The sequence below is a fragment of the Zootoca vivipara genome, chromosome 12, assembly GCF_963506605.1.
Source record: "Zootoca vivipara chromosome 12, rZooViv1.1, whole genome shotgun sequence".
Lineage (NCBI taxonomy): Eukaryota > Metazoa > Chordata > Lepidosauria > Squamata > Lacertidae > Zootoca > Zootoca vivipara.
In genome coordinates this window covers 16,549,399-16,566,957 of record NC_083287.1, presented here as the reverse complement: position 1 = coordinate 16,566,957, position 17,559 = coordinate 16,549,399, and the positions used below count along the sequence as shown (strand labels likewise).

The 17,559-nt window shown below is 40.2% G+C and overlaps 1 protein-coding gene across 1 annotated transcript in view; it reads left to right on the top strand.

Moving 5' to 3' along the window:
• Window positions 1-15,967, top strand: part of ZCWPW2 (zinc finger CW-type and PWWP domain containing 2) — a 46,278-nt gene extending 30,311 nt beyond the window's left edge. The window contains exons 5-8 of the mRNA XM_060281055.1: window positions 1,527-1,588; window positions 3,760-3,827; window positions 12,781-12,896; window positions 15,108-15,967. Of these exons, the coding sequence (XP_060137038.1) occupies window positions 1,527-1,588; window positions 3,760-3,827; window positions 12,781-12,896; window positions 15,108-15,281 (420 nt within the window). The 3' untranslated portion in view covers window positions 15,282-15,967. The remainder of the gene's footprint in view (window positions 1-1,526; window positions 1,589-3,759; window positions 3,828-12,780; window positions 12,897-15,107) is intronic.
• The last annotated feature ends 1,592 nt before the right edge of the window (window positions 15,968-17,559 follow it).

Below are 17,559 nucleotides of genomic sequence, written 5' to 3'. Positions count from 1 at the left end.
TTTTAGAAATCAGCTGAAGGCATACGAGTTTTCCCAGGCTTTGGGAAGGTAAATCTTCCTTAAATCTAGCAGTGTTATTGTGCTGTTGTGCTTTAATGTTGTTTTTAGCTTTGTAAGCTTTTAGACGTTTAAATTATTCTGTGTAAATGGTTGTTTTTATTATGCTGTGCACCACCCTGGAATCCTCCAGGCGAAGGTTAGTGTATAAACACAATAAATAATAATAATAATAACCTGTCTGACACAGTTGTTTCATTTTCACCGATCTCATACCTGATTTTTTTTGCAATCTAGTTTGAGATACAGTATTGTCCTTAGCTTGTTTAAAATCTGCTTGAATTTGAGGTTGGTACCATTCGTTCATACATTTTCCTATTTTCTCTGTGTGTTATGCTTAATCAAAAATTTAAGTGAACAATTTTGGGGGAGGGGATGAGAATTTAAAGAGATAAATATAGAGAATAAAGAGATAAATATAGAGAGAATTTAAATATGGAATCTCACTTAGAAATGAAACAACATAACACTTCTGTCACCTTACCATGGTAACACTTCTTGACATTATACAAATTGGTAACCAGCATACATTTTGGACAGGTGTCGACCGAAATATGTGATGGGAATGAAGTGGACTGGAGGGGGGGGGGAGCAGTGATTTTATGAGTTTATGAATTCTAATACAATACAGGGCACAACAGTTTTGACGTAGAGGAGAATCAGTTTCACTTTTGCAGAAAGAGTAAAGAGCTGAACTAAACCTTCAACAAAGGTATTGTCAAACACACACCCCTTGGTGAATTTCCCCCAGCCAGCTGTTTCAACTAGTAAAACTCCCTATGTGAGTTGTGCTACCCAAACTGTAAGATTCTCAGGCCCCAGTCGTTGTCTGTGATGGCTCCTGGTGAAGATGGGGGAAATGACCAGGTTGACCGTGGCTCATGTCACAGGTGCAGTAGCGGCTACTCTAGAGTAACGACTCCTCACAGCGTTGCATTTTCATGCTTTTATTAAGTGCACACTATTTACAGTGCAGAGTCAGTACTATGTACATGTTGTCAGTCTAGGTCAGAACCTCCGAATGGAGATTCGCGCGTCTTTTTCCAGCAAAGTAGTCTGGGAATACTGAATCTCCGCCCCCGTCGCTTCTTGCGCAATTCCGGGACCGGCGGGAGCGGTCTTCTTGCCGCGCTTCCCTTGCTTCCCCCTTCCTTTCCTAAGTGGGGCAGTGGCTCCGCTACTCTGCCTGAGCCATGCCCTCTGCTTCCTGATTCCCTGCTGGAGACATCCCCCTCCCCGCTCCCACTGGCGCTGGGAGAAGAGCTTGTGCTTAAGATGGGAGGAGGCTGTCTGTAGCTTCTGTCCCTCACAGCTCACATTTTGAATCTTACTGAAACAACACGGCTGGGGTGTGCACGGGAAGTTCAGCACATTCATACTGATCCCAGCAGCAAACATAACATCGTGTTAAATAAAAATATTAAATACAGAAAGCTTCAAAGTTGTTTTTTTTGTGTCATGTTTCTTAGACAAGAACCTGGACAAAAACTTGTGGAGGGGAAAGTAGTTGCAGAATTGGAAGAAAGAAAAGGTAAGTATTGGGTTAGTTTGACTTTATTTGGTTACTTTTTTAAACCATCCCTTTGGCAGTCTATTAACACTATGATTACTGTGCCAAGTTGTGTTGTTATATGATGGTGGCTCCCAGTATGATTTTTCTAGAAAAAGAGGAGCTGGAACTCACCATGAACTCCTCCTTCTCTTATAATGGCAATGGTGCCTACCTGAGAGGTACCAGTTCTGGTGAGTTCCAGCTGAAAAAAAATGCCCTGGTGGCCCCCGAGGGAAACGATTTTTGCACGTGTTTGCACTTGGCATTCATTCTGATTTGCTTGCACAAAGTTTATGTGGTGGTTAGACCATGTTCAGTCTCTACTGAGCATCTGTTCTGATTTGTTTGCAAGGCGGATGTATGAATTGGAGCATACATCATGATTTGTTGGTGGGGTGCTTATACGCAGGGGTGGAGGAAGGGAGGGTGCGGTGGGTGCCCCGGGTGTCATAACTGAGGGGGTTGACAAAATGCCAGGCGGCACTCACTATGGGGCCTGCAGCGTGCCTGAGCCATGTGTCTCTCCTGGGAGAGACGCAGTGGCTTGTGCGCATGCAGGCTCTGCGCTGCCCAAACGGTTCCCCCGCTGCCTCCCCCCCCCAGCTGCAGGGTGGCTGAGTGGAAGGAGGCAGACAGACTCCAGAGCCCCCAGGGTGTGCCCCACCCCTATGGGCAGCTCGCCCCGCCCCTATGGATGGCTCATCCTGCCCCTGGGCACGCCACCCCAGGCACCCGAGTGGCTTCCTCTGCCACTGCTTATACATCTTCCTGCTATGTTCATCGCATTTCCCCTTTACATTCAAGTCCACAAAAGTCCAGTATTTTAAAAGTGCATTTGTTGTGCTAGAGCAGGCTTCCTTAACCTCGGCCCTCCCAGATGTTTTGGGACTACAACTCCCATCATCCCTGGCTAACAGGACCAACGGTCAAGAATGATGGAGTTGTAGTCCCAAAACATCTGGAGGGCCAAGTTTGCCTATGCCTGTGCTAGAGTAACAAAATATTTCCCTACTCTTTCCTTGTGGAGGGGGGTGATCTGTTTTCAATAGGGAGGAAACTTTTCAAAAGCAGGAAACTTCAAAACAGATGAAGGAGCAAGAGTGTTTCTCCAACCTTACTTCTGAGGTTCTGGCAGGGTGCTAAGTGGGCAGTTAAATTGCCTTCGGATTCCCAACCCCACTCCCACTTCCTGTTTAGGATCAAACCCCACAATACTTAATATTCATGCTTATAGATTAAACTTTCAACTTGTCTCTTACAAGCTTTTATTTTTGTTTAGTTAGAGCAGATGGTCACTTTCACACATAATTTAGACTATTTATCTATCTGATTAGTGGATACAAAATGACTAAAAACAGTGACTAAAATTTAGTTTGCAATTATTGTTTAAAGATTTAGCTCAATACAGCTATAAATAAAAATTGCCCCTTCTAGCATTTTCTCTTATCAAGGGGACACCAAAGGGACATAATCCTATTAATAAATTGTGAGGGACAGGGGATATCGCGAAGTCCCTCCCCTCCTGAGTTCAAGCCCATCCCCGAGCACAGGGGAAAGCAGAGAGAGTTCCGATTCCAGTGGGGAAGCAGGAAGTCGTGTCCGAGGCTCAGGCAAGGTAGAGGAGCCAGGGTCCCAGGCGGGACCGGAAGGGGCGAATAAGGGGGGGAGACCCATCCCCCCAACTCCGGAATTACGCAGAAAGAGGAGGGGAAAGAGGATGGGTCTGCCAAAGCTTTTGTGTTGGAGAAAGACGCGCCAAAAGCCATTCGGAGGTTCTGAAACCGAATGACCACATCGTTCCTTGTAAATAGCAATGACTTCAGCACTGTAAATACGCAGCACCAATAAAAGAATAAAATGCAGAGCTGCGTAGCGTCGTCACTCTGAAGTAGCCTGATCCGGCCTCTGTGACATAAATGATCAAGTGGTTTGTGATAAATTATGCCTACAAGTAGTAACCGAAAAGGTTTTAACGATGAGGTGCTTTTCACAAATACCTAACAATACTTTTCTCATATAAAGACAGGATTTGAAAGAGAATGCTTTCTGCATATAGAAGTATATGTTTTAAATATTATCTGATTCTTCTTGATTAGATATTCACAACAAATACATCAACTTTCTGTGTGTGTGTGTTTGTTTGTTTTTAGGAAAATAACATTAAGAAGTTCATTTGAAATAGCAGGCTCAGAAGATGTATTGTCAGATGAAAATCTAGGTTTGTATAAATGTGTAGCAATATATTATATCAGGACAGCCATATTTTCAAAGTATTTATTCATATCTAAGTAGGATACAAGACATGTACCTTTCACTGTGAAAACTAGTGCTTGTTTCTGAAGAATAGTACAGTATTATGTCAGTCATATATGTGTGGTTATATGGAAAGAAACTGGGAAGTGTACATAGGCCGTAATCCTTCCTGGTTAAGGAAGGATGCAATCCTATGTGCCACAGAACTAAGTTACACTTGTTTCTGTGTAGATACTGTATGTATAGAACTGGGCTGTAGAAGTGTAATTTTTTAAAATAAAAAATATTAAAAGATTGGTATTTTCCAATTTTGAGACATACATTTAATTGGCTGTTGATCATAGCTGCCAAGTTTTCCATTTTCTCATGAGGAAGCCTATTCAGCATAAGGGAATTTCCCTTAAAAAAAAGGATAACTTGGCAGCTATGCTGTTGATCAATGTGATGTTCAATGGGGAATGGTAAATTCTGCCAGGTAAGGGAATTTAGGATTGCAACTTCAGTCTCTCTCCCTCTCTTCCTGGCCTCTGCTGCCCTTCTCATTTGTCTGATTCCTGTGTCCCTTGGTGTCCCTTCCTTCTTAACAGTGTATAATTATACCGGGGGGGGGGGATCTTGTTCCTGTTTCCATTTTCCATTGTTTGCTGTCCTTTCTCTTTCACAGGTCCTTTTCTCAGATTTTTGCTTCAAAATCCATCACATACTGATACTCTTTCCATCCTTTGTTGGCTACCTTGCCCACCTCCGTAGTCCCTCATCTCCAATGCCCCCTTGCCTTTCATCATCCCATTCTTTGACACTCGCCAGTAAAGAAACGTCACCTCTGCCTCTATTTTCTACCTACAGTGTACAACCTCTCTTGACTCCTAGAGCTGTGTGTGTGTTTTGTTTCCCTCACCCCACACCCCACCCCACCCCCGCTATCCTCTCAGACAGACTTTTCACTTCCTTTCACAGAAGCTGCATTCTTTCTTTGCCAAAATTCAAAGGTTCTGTAAACAAATATCAACGTAAAACACAGCTAGGTCATCCTTTTAGTCAATTCAGATTGAAACTGGTTTGGGGGGAAATGCATCAAAATGCAGTATTTCATAAGAAATGGCAGGATAGATATGGATTGTGGCTAATTTCATGTGTGGGAGGGTGCTGGATGCAGAGTAAACTAGCTTAAGTCCACAGCCAAAGAGTAAGTATTTTGCACACAGAAATTAAAATGTACTTGGATATTCCATGGAATCACAGCAGCTCAGCCAATGGCTGGGGAAAGACTCACAGTTTAAAGAGTATTTCCATCTTGATACATTTGAACTCTTTTGCAGTTGCAACTTGATTTAAAATGACATGATTGCTGAATCAAACTTATAAAAGATGAGTGAATTCGAAAGGGTTTTTCATTCTCTCTAATTTCTACCTAATTTTTAAAAAATCTTCAATTTGTATTGAGCAGCCATTAAATAAATATATTTAAAATGCTCTACAATAAAAAAAACTACAGAAATGAAGATAGAAAATATTATCATGGACTCACGGAGAGTTTATTGAAATTGAAAAAAGATGATAAGTGCTTATCGTACTATTACGGTAAGTTGAAAAACCTGATAGGAAGACAGTCACAATTTGGCAACACACAGAATTAGACATGGTTCACGTTCTTGACTCACCTGGAGCAGTCTGCTGAGTAGACTTCTTTGGTTTTGCATTCTTTCCACCCTCTTACCACCAACTGGAAGGACAGTATGATCTAGATTAATATGTATTAGTTGCTAGAGGTCTAAACCCAAACAGACAGTTAAACCGCCAACATCAGACAATCCTAGATTTTGGAATTGCCTTACTTGGAGACTCCAGCCCCTGCCCCACAAGCAGAGTTTGAGTGGGGCAGGGAGCAGAAGGAGAAGTGATTTTGTGCAAGCAGAGTGCTGCCCATGGAGCATTGGATACAATCCTAGGTTAGCAGATCTCACCCCTGCATCCTGGTTTTGGATTATATAGCTAAGTAGACAGGAGGGGAGTCCAATTGCTTTCTGTAAATCAGTACAGGGTGGTAGCAGCTTATTATGGGAAGTATTATGGGGCAAACTTAGTGCAGGCATAGGCAAACTTGGCCGCCCAGAGGTTTTGGGACTACGACTCCCACCATCCCTAGCTAACAGGACCAGTGGTCAGGGATGATGGAAGTTGTAGTCCCAAAACATCTGGACGGCCAAGTTTGCCTATGCCTGACTTAGTGGATCAGCTAAGTGATTGACCTGAATCAGGGACCAGGGCCTTATAGAGGACCTCTCAAATAATACAAAACAGTTAAAGTAAATGTGTCAGCTGGGCTAAAGGGGCTTGGCAGTCAGATTTGATTATAAAGCTGGCTTTCTACAAAGTTCAGAGAATGCTTTCTAATATTGTACTTCAAATTAGGAGGCGTGAAATACCAATATCTAAGCATTCATGGTTGTAGCTAAGGCGGGGCAGAGTGACAGCTGCCGTCCCCTAAATAAAGTAAATCAGTAAAAATACTTAACTAACTGAGGTTCTGCCCCCCAACATAAATCCCAGCTACTCCCATGTAACATTAACTAATAAATTTCATTCATTATCCTTGGTCCCTGTTGAACTGGCACATCTTCAGTTGGGTCAAGGAACAATCTTATTGAAAGGGAGCAGGGAAAGGAATAGCTGCTGTTGTATCATCTGAGTCTTTTATTATAAAACTGTGTTCAATCGGGAAACGGTAAGAGCAGTACACTCGGCAAGATGAGGTTGTTTGCCAGCCTTGCCAGCCTGTAGACTGCTTATACAGGATCCCCCCCCCCCCCATCCCAAGGTTTAACCATGATCATGTTTACATTTCCCTCCATTGTCAGCTCAATGCAAATTCTCTAATACACCCTCTGAGTTGCTGCAAATCCAAGCTATTTCAATGCTGACAAGTTCAATTTTAACCTTATTGTATAGTTTCAGCCTAATGTATCTAAGGAATATGATATCCATACTGCAAGGCAGGCCCTTCATAATGAGCTCCCAGGCTATTGCATCTGTTACCAGCTATGGAAACATACAGATCACAGCATGCATTGCTAAACATTATTTTTAAAATACAACCCATCCCTTTTAAAGTAAAACATGCACAGTTGCATATCTTCTGACTATTCTTCTCTGCTCGGTATCAAAGACCAGATATTAGCTATTGCCCTGATGGCAGAATTTTTAACAAAGATGCAGGTGACAGAGATAAAAGAAAAGGGGGAGGAGAAATCATATGTACAAGGCGAAGGGTCAACAGCAGCATTGCTGTGATTGCATGCAGATAATAGCAAACTGAACATGATTCAGCAATGCTGTATTTGTGGAACAAAAATACAGTGCTATCTTGGGTTATATTATGAGCAGCCTGATAGCAAAAAATAAATAAAAATAAATAAATCAGAGTAAAATAAAAAAATTCCTTCAGTAGCACCTTAAAGACCAACTAAGTTTTTATTTTGGTGTGCATGCACACGAAAGCTCATACCAAAATAAAAACTTAGTTGGTCTTTAAGGTGCTACTGAAGGAATTTTTTTATTTTACTTCGATCCAGACCAACACGGCTACCTACCTGTAACCAAATAAATCAGAGAAAGTGAAAGAGAAGCTGTCTATTCAGAACAGGTTTAAAATACTGATTTAATAATGCTATGTTCACTTTTTAGCTGAAGGAATTTAGGTAGTATATTGACAATTGGCAAATGGTTCAGAAGTGGAATTGTGACATATAGATAAAACATACAGGTAACATAAACTATAGATACATTAAACGCTTAGGAAAACATCATAACTTTAATAAATGATCAACAAGCGGACAAGCGGACAAGGAATGAAGCTGAATTTCCTTTCTCAGATCCTTTCAGAAAATCCTATATCTGGAATCTGTCAGGGAAATTTTAGGCATGAATTCTATTTTTCAAGCAAAGAATATACTCCATGCTTTATAAGTGAGTTTCCTTCCAGTTCCACATGCATAAAACATTGGGAAACATACTGCAAATTATTATAATCATAAACATTCTGAGATATATGCAACATTTTGAAAGTTGCCAATTTGTACATTCTGGATAGTGTAAAGGCACCTTTCAATCTTGATTTCATTCTACCATGTGAGTCTTCTGTAATGCTCTAAATTGGCTGAGGTGCAAATTCATATATTATTGCAAACCAGCTGTTTTTCCTAGTGCAGGCATGCCCAACAGGTAGATCGTGATCTACCGGTAGATCACTGGATGTCTGCGGTAGGTCTCTGGTAGATCATTGGCTCCGCTCAAAGAAGCTGAACAACTGTGGCTCCCCTAAAAAAAAAAAGCTCAACATTTTACCTCCTCCCTGAAAAAACTCAACAACTTTGACCCGAAGCTCCCCAAAATGGACCTTCCTCCTTCCTAAAAAAAGCTCAACTTCTTTGACCTGAACCCCCCAAAAGGGAGTAGATCACTGCCAGTTTTTAACTCTGTGAGTAGATCACAGTCTCTTGGGAGTTGGCCACCCCTGTCCTAGTGGATTCACATAGCCATTTTACACAGTGATAATTATTATCATGTAAAGGCTTGAATTGACTTCTAGATACCTTTTAAATATGTATAAAGTGTAAACAATAGTGATTGAGGGGAGTAAAGCTTTGTAGGGCATGATGATTGAAATAACCCACGTATGCAAATTATCCTATTACCGTGAGAAATTACATTATATTGATTGTTTAGGCGGGTATTCTACATTCAGGAGAACTTTTAATTATGTTAGCTAGCATGAGAGTTGTTGTGATTTCCCCAGCTTTCCCAAAATAAAAGTGTGTTACAGGTAGGTAGCCGTGTTGGTCTGAGTCGAAACAAAATTTAAAAATTCCTTCAGTAGCACCTTAAAGACCAACTAAGTTTTTATTTTGGTATGAGCTTTCGTGTGCATGCACACTTCATCAGATACCTTCTGATACCTGATGAAGTGTGCATGCACACGAAAGCTCATACCAAAATAAAAACTTAGTTGGTCTTTAAGGTGCTACTAAAGGAATTTTTAAAAGTGTGTTGTTAGGCTCTTTTAATGGTGTACAAAATGTTTGCTTAGCATGCTGACAGCCATACTTGCAATAACTACAAGAGGCTCCTGTAAATTAAACGCTTCCTGCTGCCCCAGTTCTTCTAAATCACAGCAGTAGGGGTATTAGCTAACATTAAAGCAGACAGAAGTAGTATCTGCTGACTACATTTATTAAAGTTCAGCTTACAGCCTTAACTCCTCTCTACTTTCCCCATCAGTTCAAGGCCAGGGCTTTTTAAAAGGGAAATTTAGAACTGCCCAGTGGTATGTGATTATAATTTGCAGGCAAAGCATGTGCCACTACAACACACCTGTGTATTTTCCTTGTGTGTACACACATGGTTTCCTCCGTAATAATTGGGAGAAAATTATCCAAACTTGGAATTTGACAGCTCTAATGCAGAAGGATTGCTTTCATATTAGGAATACTCTGTGGAGAGAAGCATTGGATTATATGGACACTGCCTTTGGCAGGGAGAGGAAAAATTGATATGCTTGATCAGCGTCTGGAGTCCTAGGGGAGACTGGAGTACTTAATTTACTTTTCATATTGTTGACACTTTTTGCATCACTTAACATAAAACGTCTACATGACTTGAATTTTTGAACTGCTCATTCCCCCCCCTAACTGCCCATTCTGGGTTTGGCTGCCCATTAAAAAAATTCCTGGTTCTAATATTATGTCTAGTAATAAAGGGCACCAGCCAACTTCATTAAAAGGCATGCAGATTATGCTGTTGATTTCAGTGGGTTTTGAAAAATTTGGCATAGCAAAAAGCTTAAAGAATTCTGGCAACTATAAATGGCCTTTAGACATAGTTGTGGTTTCTGTCCTGTGCCTGTATTATGCAGGAGGTTTCTAGATGGGAAAGCTATTAGGCAGTGGATATTGAGAGAAATGTAGCATGGGGGGCAAGGGTTCCCCCCCCTTCAAGACTAGATTTTGGAATTGCCAAATGGGTTTCAAAGAAGACAAGAATTTGTTTTTATAGTGAAAAGAATTGTGAAGCACTTCTTCAGTGTGATATCAAAGTAGCATTGAGCTTGTGAATCCCCAGAAACAGATTTTTACATCTCCATTGAAAAGAACACATAACCTACAATTCTTAATTGCTAGGTAAATGGAAGTCATACCTTGACACACTTGTAACTAGTGTGACTAATGGTGCATAGAGGTTAACACAATAAGTACCAGCTAAATAAGCCATAAAAAATACCTTTTCAGTGTAAAGCCTGCTATCAGTAGCTTCTGAGTGTCATGCACTAAATTGACTAGATATCTAACACATCTAAAGCTTTCCTAAGGTAACTTTAAAGGATGACACCCGTGAAAATTGGATTAGATTGTATCTAACCCTAACTGTATGGTTTTATTTGATGCTTAATTAACTCTGGCTTCCAAGAACACAACTGAGACTTTATATTTCAACCAATAAAGTTACAAAGAATAATCTTCTATCCTCAGATTGATTTATTTGGCTTGTTTGCTTTTACTTCAAATATAGTTGTCTTCTAAAAATTTCAAAAGCTAATTGTATCATAATGAGAATATTGTTTACCCCAAACACACTGAACATGGTTATCCTTAGTTCACCTCACTTGTAACCAAAGTTTGGAAAGTAAAAGATTAAAACTGTACACAAGAAAGATGGGTTGGTGAGAGGGTAAGAAGTAAGTGTAGCTGTGGCAGAACCTTTCTATCTTTTTTAAAAGAAATAATGGTGGTGGTGATTATGACAAATTAGACAATGTTTTATCAGAAAAATAGATATACAAAGGCAGAATCAAAGAAGACAAGATTAAAAATTATAATTATAATAAATAAACACAGGGTTGTATTCAGACTAACAGCACAATCCTATGTATGGGCACGATCCAGCACAGCACAAGGAGTGTCCACCACGAGCACTTCTCTGTCCTCTCCACCCCATTCCAGCCCCCTGCCTAACTCAAAAAAACTGTTCTGGTATTTTTGAGAACCGCCAGAACATATTTATCTTTCTGGGGAATGGAGGATGGTGGGAGAAACTGGAAGTGCCATTGCACTAACAGAGGCTACAGCTGAATGTACATAATTGGATTTTGTGACTAAGGCAGAGGGCCTTCTCTGTAGTGATGCCCGCCCTGTGGAATGCCCTCCCATCAGATGTCAATTAGAAGACGTCTGAAGGCAGCCCTGTTTAGGGAAGTTTTAGTGTTTGATGTTTTATCGTGTTTTTAATATTCTGTTGAGAGCCACCCAGAGTGGCTGGGGAAACCCAGCCGGATGGGTGGGGTATAAATAAATTGTTGTTGTTGTTGTTACATTAATTTAGTGCATCGACTCTGAGTAAAGGTTAGTTGGATGCAACCCAATATTTTTGGAAATGATTTCAGGGTTTCTTGGGGGGGGGAGTTCCCCCCCATAATCTTTATTTATAACTTAAATGCAATTAATTAATTTTACAGAAATTTTACATTCATAATTTATTTTTATTCATACTTGGGATGTTATCTATCCTCCAATACTTTGTGTACATTACTCTACCCATTTCAATCATGTGTGCAATAATTTCACACTGTGTCAACAAAAGATTTTGGCTTTTTTAACCCAAGTTAGTGAAATTTATATTTGGATTAACTCTACCACAAATCAGATCATTCTGTTTGTTGCTATTTTAATATCAGACCAAAATTGCATGCTGTGTGTCTGCCAAATATGATAAGAAGTTACTATTTTTGTTTACATTTCCAAATAAATAAGATTGTAATTACTAGTAATTTCTATCTGCAATTCATTTTAACTGAAACAGTTGGAATAATGTTCATTAACTTTATTTTGGCACCAATGCACTCATTTAATCTAACTCTATGTTTCAGTTGGTTGAGTTGTAGGATCTGTCTTTCACATGGCCATCCTAACCATGTCTAGTCAAAAGTAAGCCCTATTGAATTATGTGGGTCTTACTTCCTAGGTAAGTGAGGTTAGAACTGCATCCTTAAATTGTTAAGTGATGCGTACAAATGGGGTTTCCACCAGAAGCCAGTCAGGTTGACCCCAGTGAGAGCACTTGCCTTCATTTTGTTGCATAGGTTCTTAAACTTTTGTTGCATAGGTTCTTAAACTTAATCTGTTCCGGAAGTCCGTTCCAAGACCAAAGCGTTCCAAAACCAAGGCGCACTTTCCCATAGAAAGTAATGCAAAATGGATTAATCTGTTCCACACTTTTAAAAAACAACCCCTGAAACAGCAATTTAACATGAATTTTACTATCTAACGAGACCATTGATCCATAAAATGAAAGCAATAATCAATGTACTGTACTATAAAATAAATAAGACAGCATTGTAAATGATAAAAATTAAAATTGATTCTTTTTCCTTACCTGCACTGATGATAGTCATTGTTTGAATGGGGGGCTTTTATCCATTTCCGCAGTCGCACAATCAATCCGCCAGTAGCTGAGCTGGGTTCTACACAGTCACAAAAACAAGTTAACCGAAAAAGCCTCCAAAACAAAAATGCAAAATAAATAGCAAAAACAAAAGTGCCAAACTGAATCCATTCCGGAAGTCCATTTGACTTCCGAAATGTTTGAAAACCAATGTGCACCTTCTTATTGGTGCAGGTGCCCTGGAAACAATAGCTGACAGCTGCATCGGACGTTCGGCTTCTGTGGTTTTCAGCGTTTGAGAAGCAAAGTGTTTGAGAACCACTGTAATGTCATAGGAAAGACTTTTCTTTTCGTATGTAGAATTAGGATGCTTGCCCGTTCCACTTAACACTTGTAATCCAAGCAGTTGACTGAGCAATAAATAGCATTGCATAAATGTACAATGTATACGTTAGCTAAATTATTAATATTGCCATTTTTATTAGTTGAGACAGAAATGATACTAAAAGAATTGGACCACATTCTCCAGCGTGTTGCAGCCCCCTCCTACGCATCTTTGGCATCATTTGTGGATGGAGAGAACAATAATGGGAGAGAAGAGGTATAAATTATTCATAGTTTCTCTACTAATTACTAATGATTGGAAAAACCACTTTAGTAGAATCCTTATTTTTGGCTAAGAGACACAACCTGAAATGTTTACTGATCTTTTAATGTACTTACAAAAAGCATCCACACCAGGCGCTAAAGGGTTATATATTAGGGAATTGTAAGACTGTTTGAAAAATGAAATAGTTAAAGTGTACGCCCTGCAATAAGTAGAAGCACATGCATCTAACAAGACCATTTTTGAAATTGATATTTATCACTGGGATCCCAGGCCAGGGAAGCTGCAATCACTGATAACCTTGTTATTATTTGTATTGCCTATATCTGCATACAAACAGGCAAACCAGCGACCACTATAATACTCCTCTGCCAAGTCACGTTCCATATTTTTTAAAGGGGTAGAAGAACTTGCGGCACTCTGAGAATTTTTAGTTCTTTGTTTTTATGGAAGGAAGAGTAAAATATAAAATAAATTATCATTATTATTACTATTGCAATATAATTCCTGAACATTTTACAGACGTTACAATTATTTAGATCCTTATGTAGCATTTTAGCAACTTCAGCCTAGTGCATGCAATCAAAAGCTACTCTATGCAAAGTGTTCTGACTGTTTCCAAGAACACACAGAAAATGTAAATTATGTTGTAGGTCAGGGGTCGGCAAGGTTTACCTCGCCTGAGCCGATTCACTCCAGCAGAGATCCCTCTGTGGGCTGGATTGTGCCACGTGCATAAGTGTGCGCGTCCACAATTTCTGGCACCTATGTTTGCGCAGATGCAATTTCTGGGGCTGCAGAAGTGAATCCCCACGCCGCACTGCACCAGTTTAGCGCAGCAGGCGGGGACTCGACGAGCGGGCGGTTTGGTTTGGTGGTGGCTCATGGGCTGGATAAACGACCCCCGTGGGCCGCTTGTGGCCCATAGGCCTTAGATTGCCAACCCCTGTTGTAGGTCATAGAAGGACTTGTACTAGTAGTGGACCTTGGTAATATGCCACCCTGTGCAAGGCCAACATTTGACGCCCTCCTCCCAGCCCTTGTGGCACTGGCTTAAGCCCAACTTTGGGAAGGAGACATTAGGCTCTGGCAGGGTCCTAGAGCCCTCTTACCTCCATCCCAAAGCCCAGTAAGTGCTTGTGCATCTTTGGGGAGGAGGCAAGGCGATTCTAGGACCCTGTCAGAGCCCCCACACCTCCTTCCTGAAGCTGGACAAGTGCTTGCACCAGGCTTTGAGAAAGTGCTCTCCTTGGCTATGCCCCATATCTGCCTCTGTATGTATCAAACATGATACAATGCCATTCAATTTTGTTCTGAGATTTGCATGGCTTTCTTATCCAGAACCAGGAAAATAGCAACCTTTTAGTATGAGTTTGCAGTTAATTTTTTACTAATTATATCTTAATTACATTTGTGTACCACTTTCCAGCAAAGCCCACAATTATCTTTCTTGCCATTAATTCATCCAATATTCTGAATCAGAAAACGAAATGAGGGGAGGGATTATAACCTTTTCCCCCCTATTGACCTTCAACAACCCACATGAGGTTATCCAACAGTGTGAGTGTATAAGAATCCATCAATCAGTATTTGCGGCCTGTTCACATAAGAGTTTTGTGAAAGATTTAAAAAATAGCATTCCGCTTTTCTAAAAAAAACAAAAGCGATTTAATGTTGTCTGTTCGCATATGATGTGTACACATGAACTCACATTTTTAGGTGCATAGGAAGCTGGTGTATATCGTTAGACCATTTCTCAATCCAGCTCAGTGTAGCTGCAACTGATTGGCAGGAGTCTACCCAAACCAGGACTGGAAGTTGAACCTGGGATCTTTTGCATGCAAACAATGTGCTTTGAGTTGTGGCCCTCACCCAATTTTCTTCCATACATTTTAGAGTATGGAGATTTGAAGGTTAATTTACCTTCAAACATAAATTAGAAACCAATGACCTTGATCCAGCACTAGTTGACTGCAACTATTTTAATGCAAGAAGAGCTTATGGATAAGTGTAATAATTCTCATCCACATTAAAAGAAATAATAATAATAAAGCACTACTAGCTGGTGCTAGATAAACAACTGCATTCAGTTTGGTGTTCCATGTGTCTGCTTCTCTTGGTAGCTCTCCATTCCTGTATCAGGTGAAGATTATCTGTTGCAAAATTGTATTTAATTTTAGAATACGAATATTTTCCCTCTTTTAGGTAGCTAACTTCTGCTTGGAGTATTCTGAAAAAAGGCCAATGGAAATCAACGCCCAAGAGGACTGTATTATAATTGATGGAAAAGCTTTCAAGGCTGGAGAGTGCATTGAGAGTATAACAGACAGGTTTAAGGAAATAGAGTCTTTAATGGCTGAATTCCAAGACAGCTTGTAGCGCTGATAAGAGAGAACCTATTATACTATTTACAGCTTTAGAGTGCATTCTTTTTCATATATAGAGGGAGATCCTTAACAGCAGTTCAACAATATAGTTTAACAATATATATTTTTTGCCTGCTCATTGATAAAATTGATATCAAACTTAGTCTGTGTTCAGATTAAAAAGTGGAATCCAATAGAACAGTCATGCACGTTTAGATGTCTTCCCCTGACAATTATTTTCTCTCTCTCTGGCTTTAAGCAAATTGTAGATTTCTGTAAATCAGAATGAAATAAAGAGCTATCTTACTTGAATATAGAGAGATTCCAAGCATTGCATTTATCAGGCTTTCCAAAAAAAATAAGAGTTGTTTGCAACTCTTCAGGAAGTCATATAAAATATATATTATAGGAATTTTTAGCTGAAAGTTCAGTTTTACATCCACAGCCATATGACTTTTCTAGTATGAACCACTGATGATGCCTCCTTTATTCCACATATATAATTACAATTGGGTTGTTCTCAGTGAGATTCATCTGTAGACAACACAGCCTTGGAGGTTGAATATTTTGTTTAAAGGTGTGTCCTTTCATAAACGGCAGTCATGCTTTACATTTTGGATAGATGCTGAAAGATGCGTAGGAATAATCGTGACAAATTCATACTGTTGTCCATGGTATTATAAGTAGGAACCACAGGTCAATTCACAGTATCTTTTTGTATGTGTTGATCTGCAACTCCATGTATCACTTGACTTGGCTAAAAAGATTCAGAAATAGGTTAAGCCAAGATGAAGGGAATTGTGATGTAGTGACATATAACAGTACCCACAGCATCAGTTCATTATGTGAGATATCAATTCGTGAAGACTAGACCACACGAAATACGGTCCCATGACCTATCTACATGTCAGTCGCTGGGCCTCTCCAGACTGGTGTTATACTGTGGTTGCATTCTGCAATATATTATTGGCACAATAATTGTGCATTAATGGTAGATTTCTTCTGCTTTAGTTTATTCTTTGATGCTTCCCCAATGCTACCACATGGTTGCTGTCTGGGGCTGGGGCCACCTTGCAACAATATATAAAATCTTACAGGATTTCAACAGGAATTTATGTGATATACCAGGCATCCCCAAACTTTGGCCCTCCAGATGTTTTGGACTACAATTCCCATCATCCCTGACCACTGGTCCTGTTAGCTAGGGATCATGGGAGTTGTAGGCCAAAACATCTGGAGGGCCGCAGTTTGGGGATGCCTGTGATATACACTAATTTGAAATGAGACTGTGTGACCACCCCCAAACTTTTGCAGGCACAAACAGTATTAAAAGCAGGATCACATGTGGCCATCTTGATAGCATTTTAAGCACAAATCATGAATGTGCAATAAAAAGGCTTTATGAAGGAGCCCACTTTTGGATGAGGAAAAAAACCCCAATATTTTAAAGTTCCTACCTCCCCACCACCAAAAATAACCCCGCCAGAGCCTATAAGTTGTGAATAGGTCTACATCTCACAAAAATAAGTAGTTAGTTTCCTGAGCTGCTTCAGACCTTTTAAAAAGATGTTGTTTAGTCGTTTAGTCGTGTCCGACTCTTCCTGACCCCCATGGACCAGAGCACACCAGGCACTCCTGTCTTCCACTGCCTTTAAAAAGATAAATAGTACAAATGGTCTTTAGAGGATTAATGACTTGCCACAGATATTTATAGAAATATTATAGCATAGAGACAAGTGGGTGAGGAAGCAGTTGACCATGCTGAGTGTATCATACCAAAGGAATTTGGTAGTATCGCGATGAGCCTAACAAAAGCAACCAGGAGCCAGAAATCTGCCAGAATGCAAAAGAAGAGCTGGACCACTGTTAACATCAGGATCTGGGAGGCAAAATTTTGCAGGACCTGAACTGAGAAAGCCACAGAGTTGGAAGATAGGTAAGCAAGACTGCCAAAGAATTTGAGTCAAATAACAGGCTAATAACAGAATTTGAGTCAAATAACAGGAGTTACTCTAGGAAGTGTGTGTGTGGTGGTGGGGAAAGGTCTAAGAAGAAATTCAGTGATACATGATGAGCACAAAGAACTTCAGATGAGATCTGTTGACCTGCATGCCCCCAACCCCATCGCAACTGGGCTTGAGTGAAAGCCAGTGTGGTATGATCGTTTCCTTACAGAAGTGAAACATAGTCCAGTGGCGAACCTGAGGGTACCAAGGCAGTAGCATAGTGGGGTATTTAGTCCAGAAAAGGATTTTGTTTCACTGAGCTGTATATTGAATTATGCAATCATT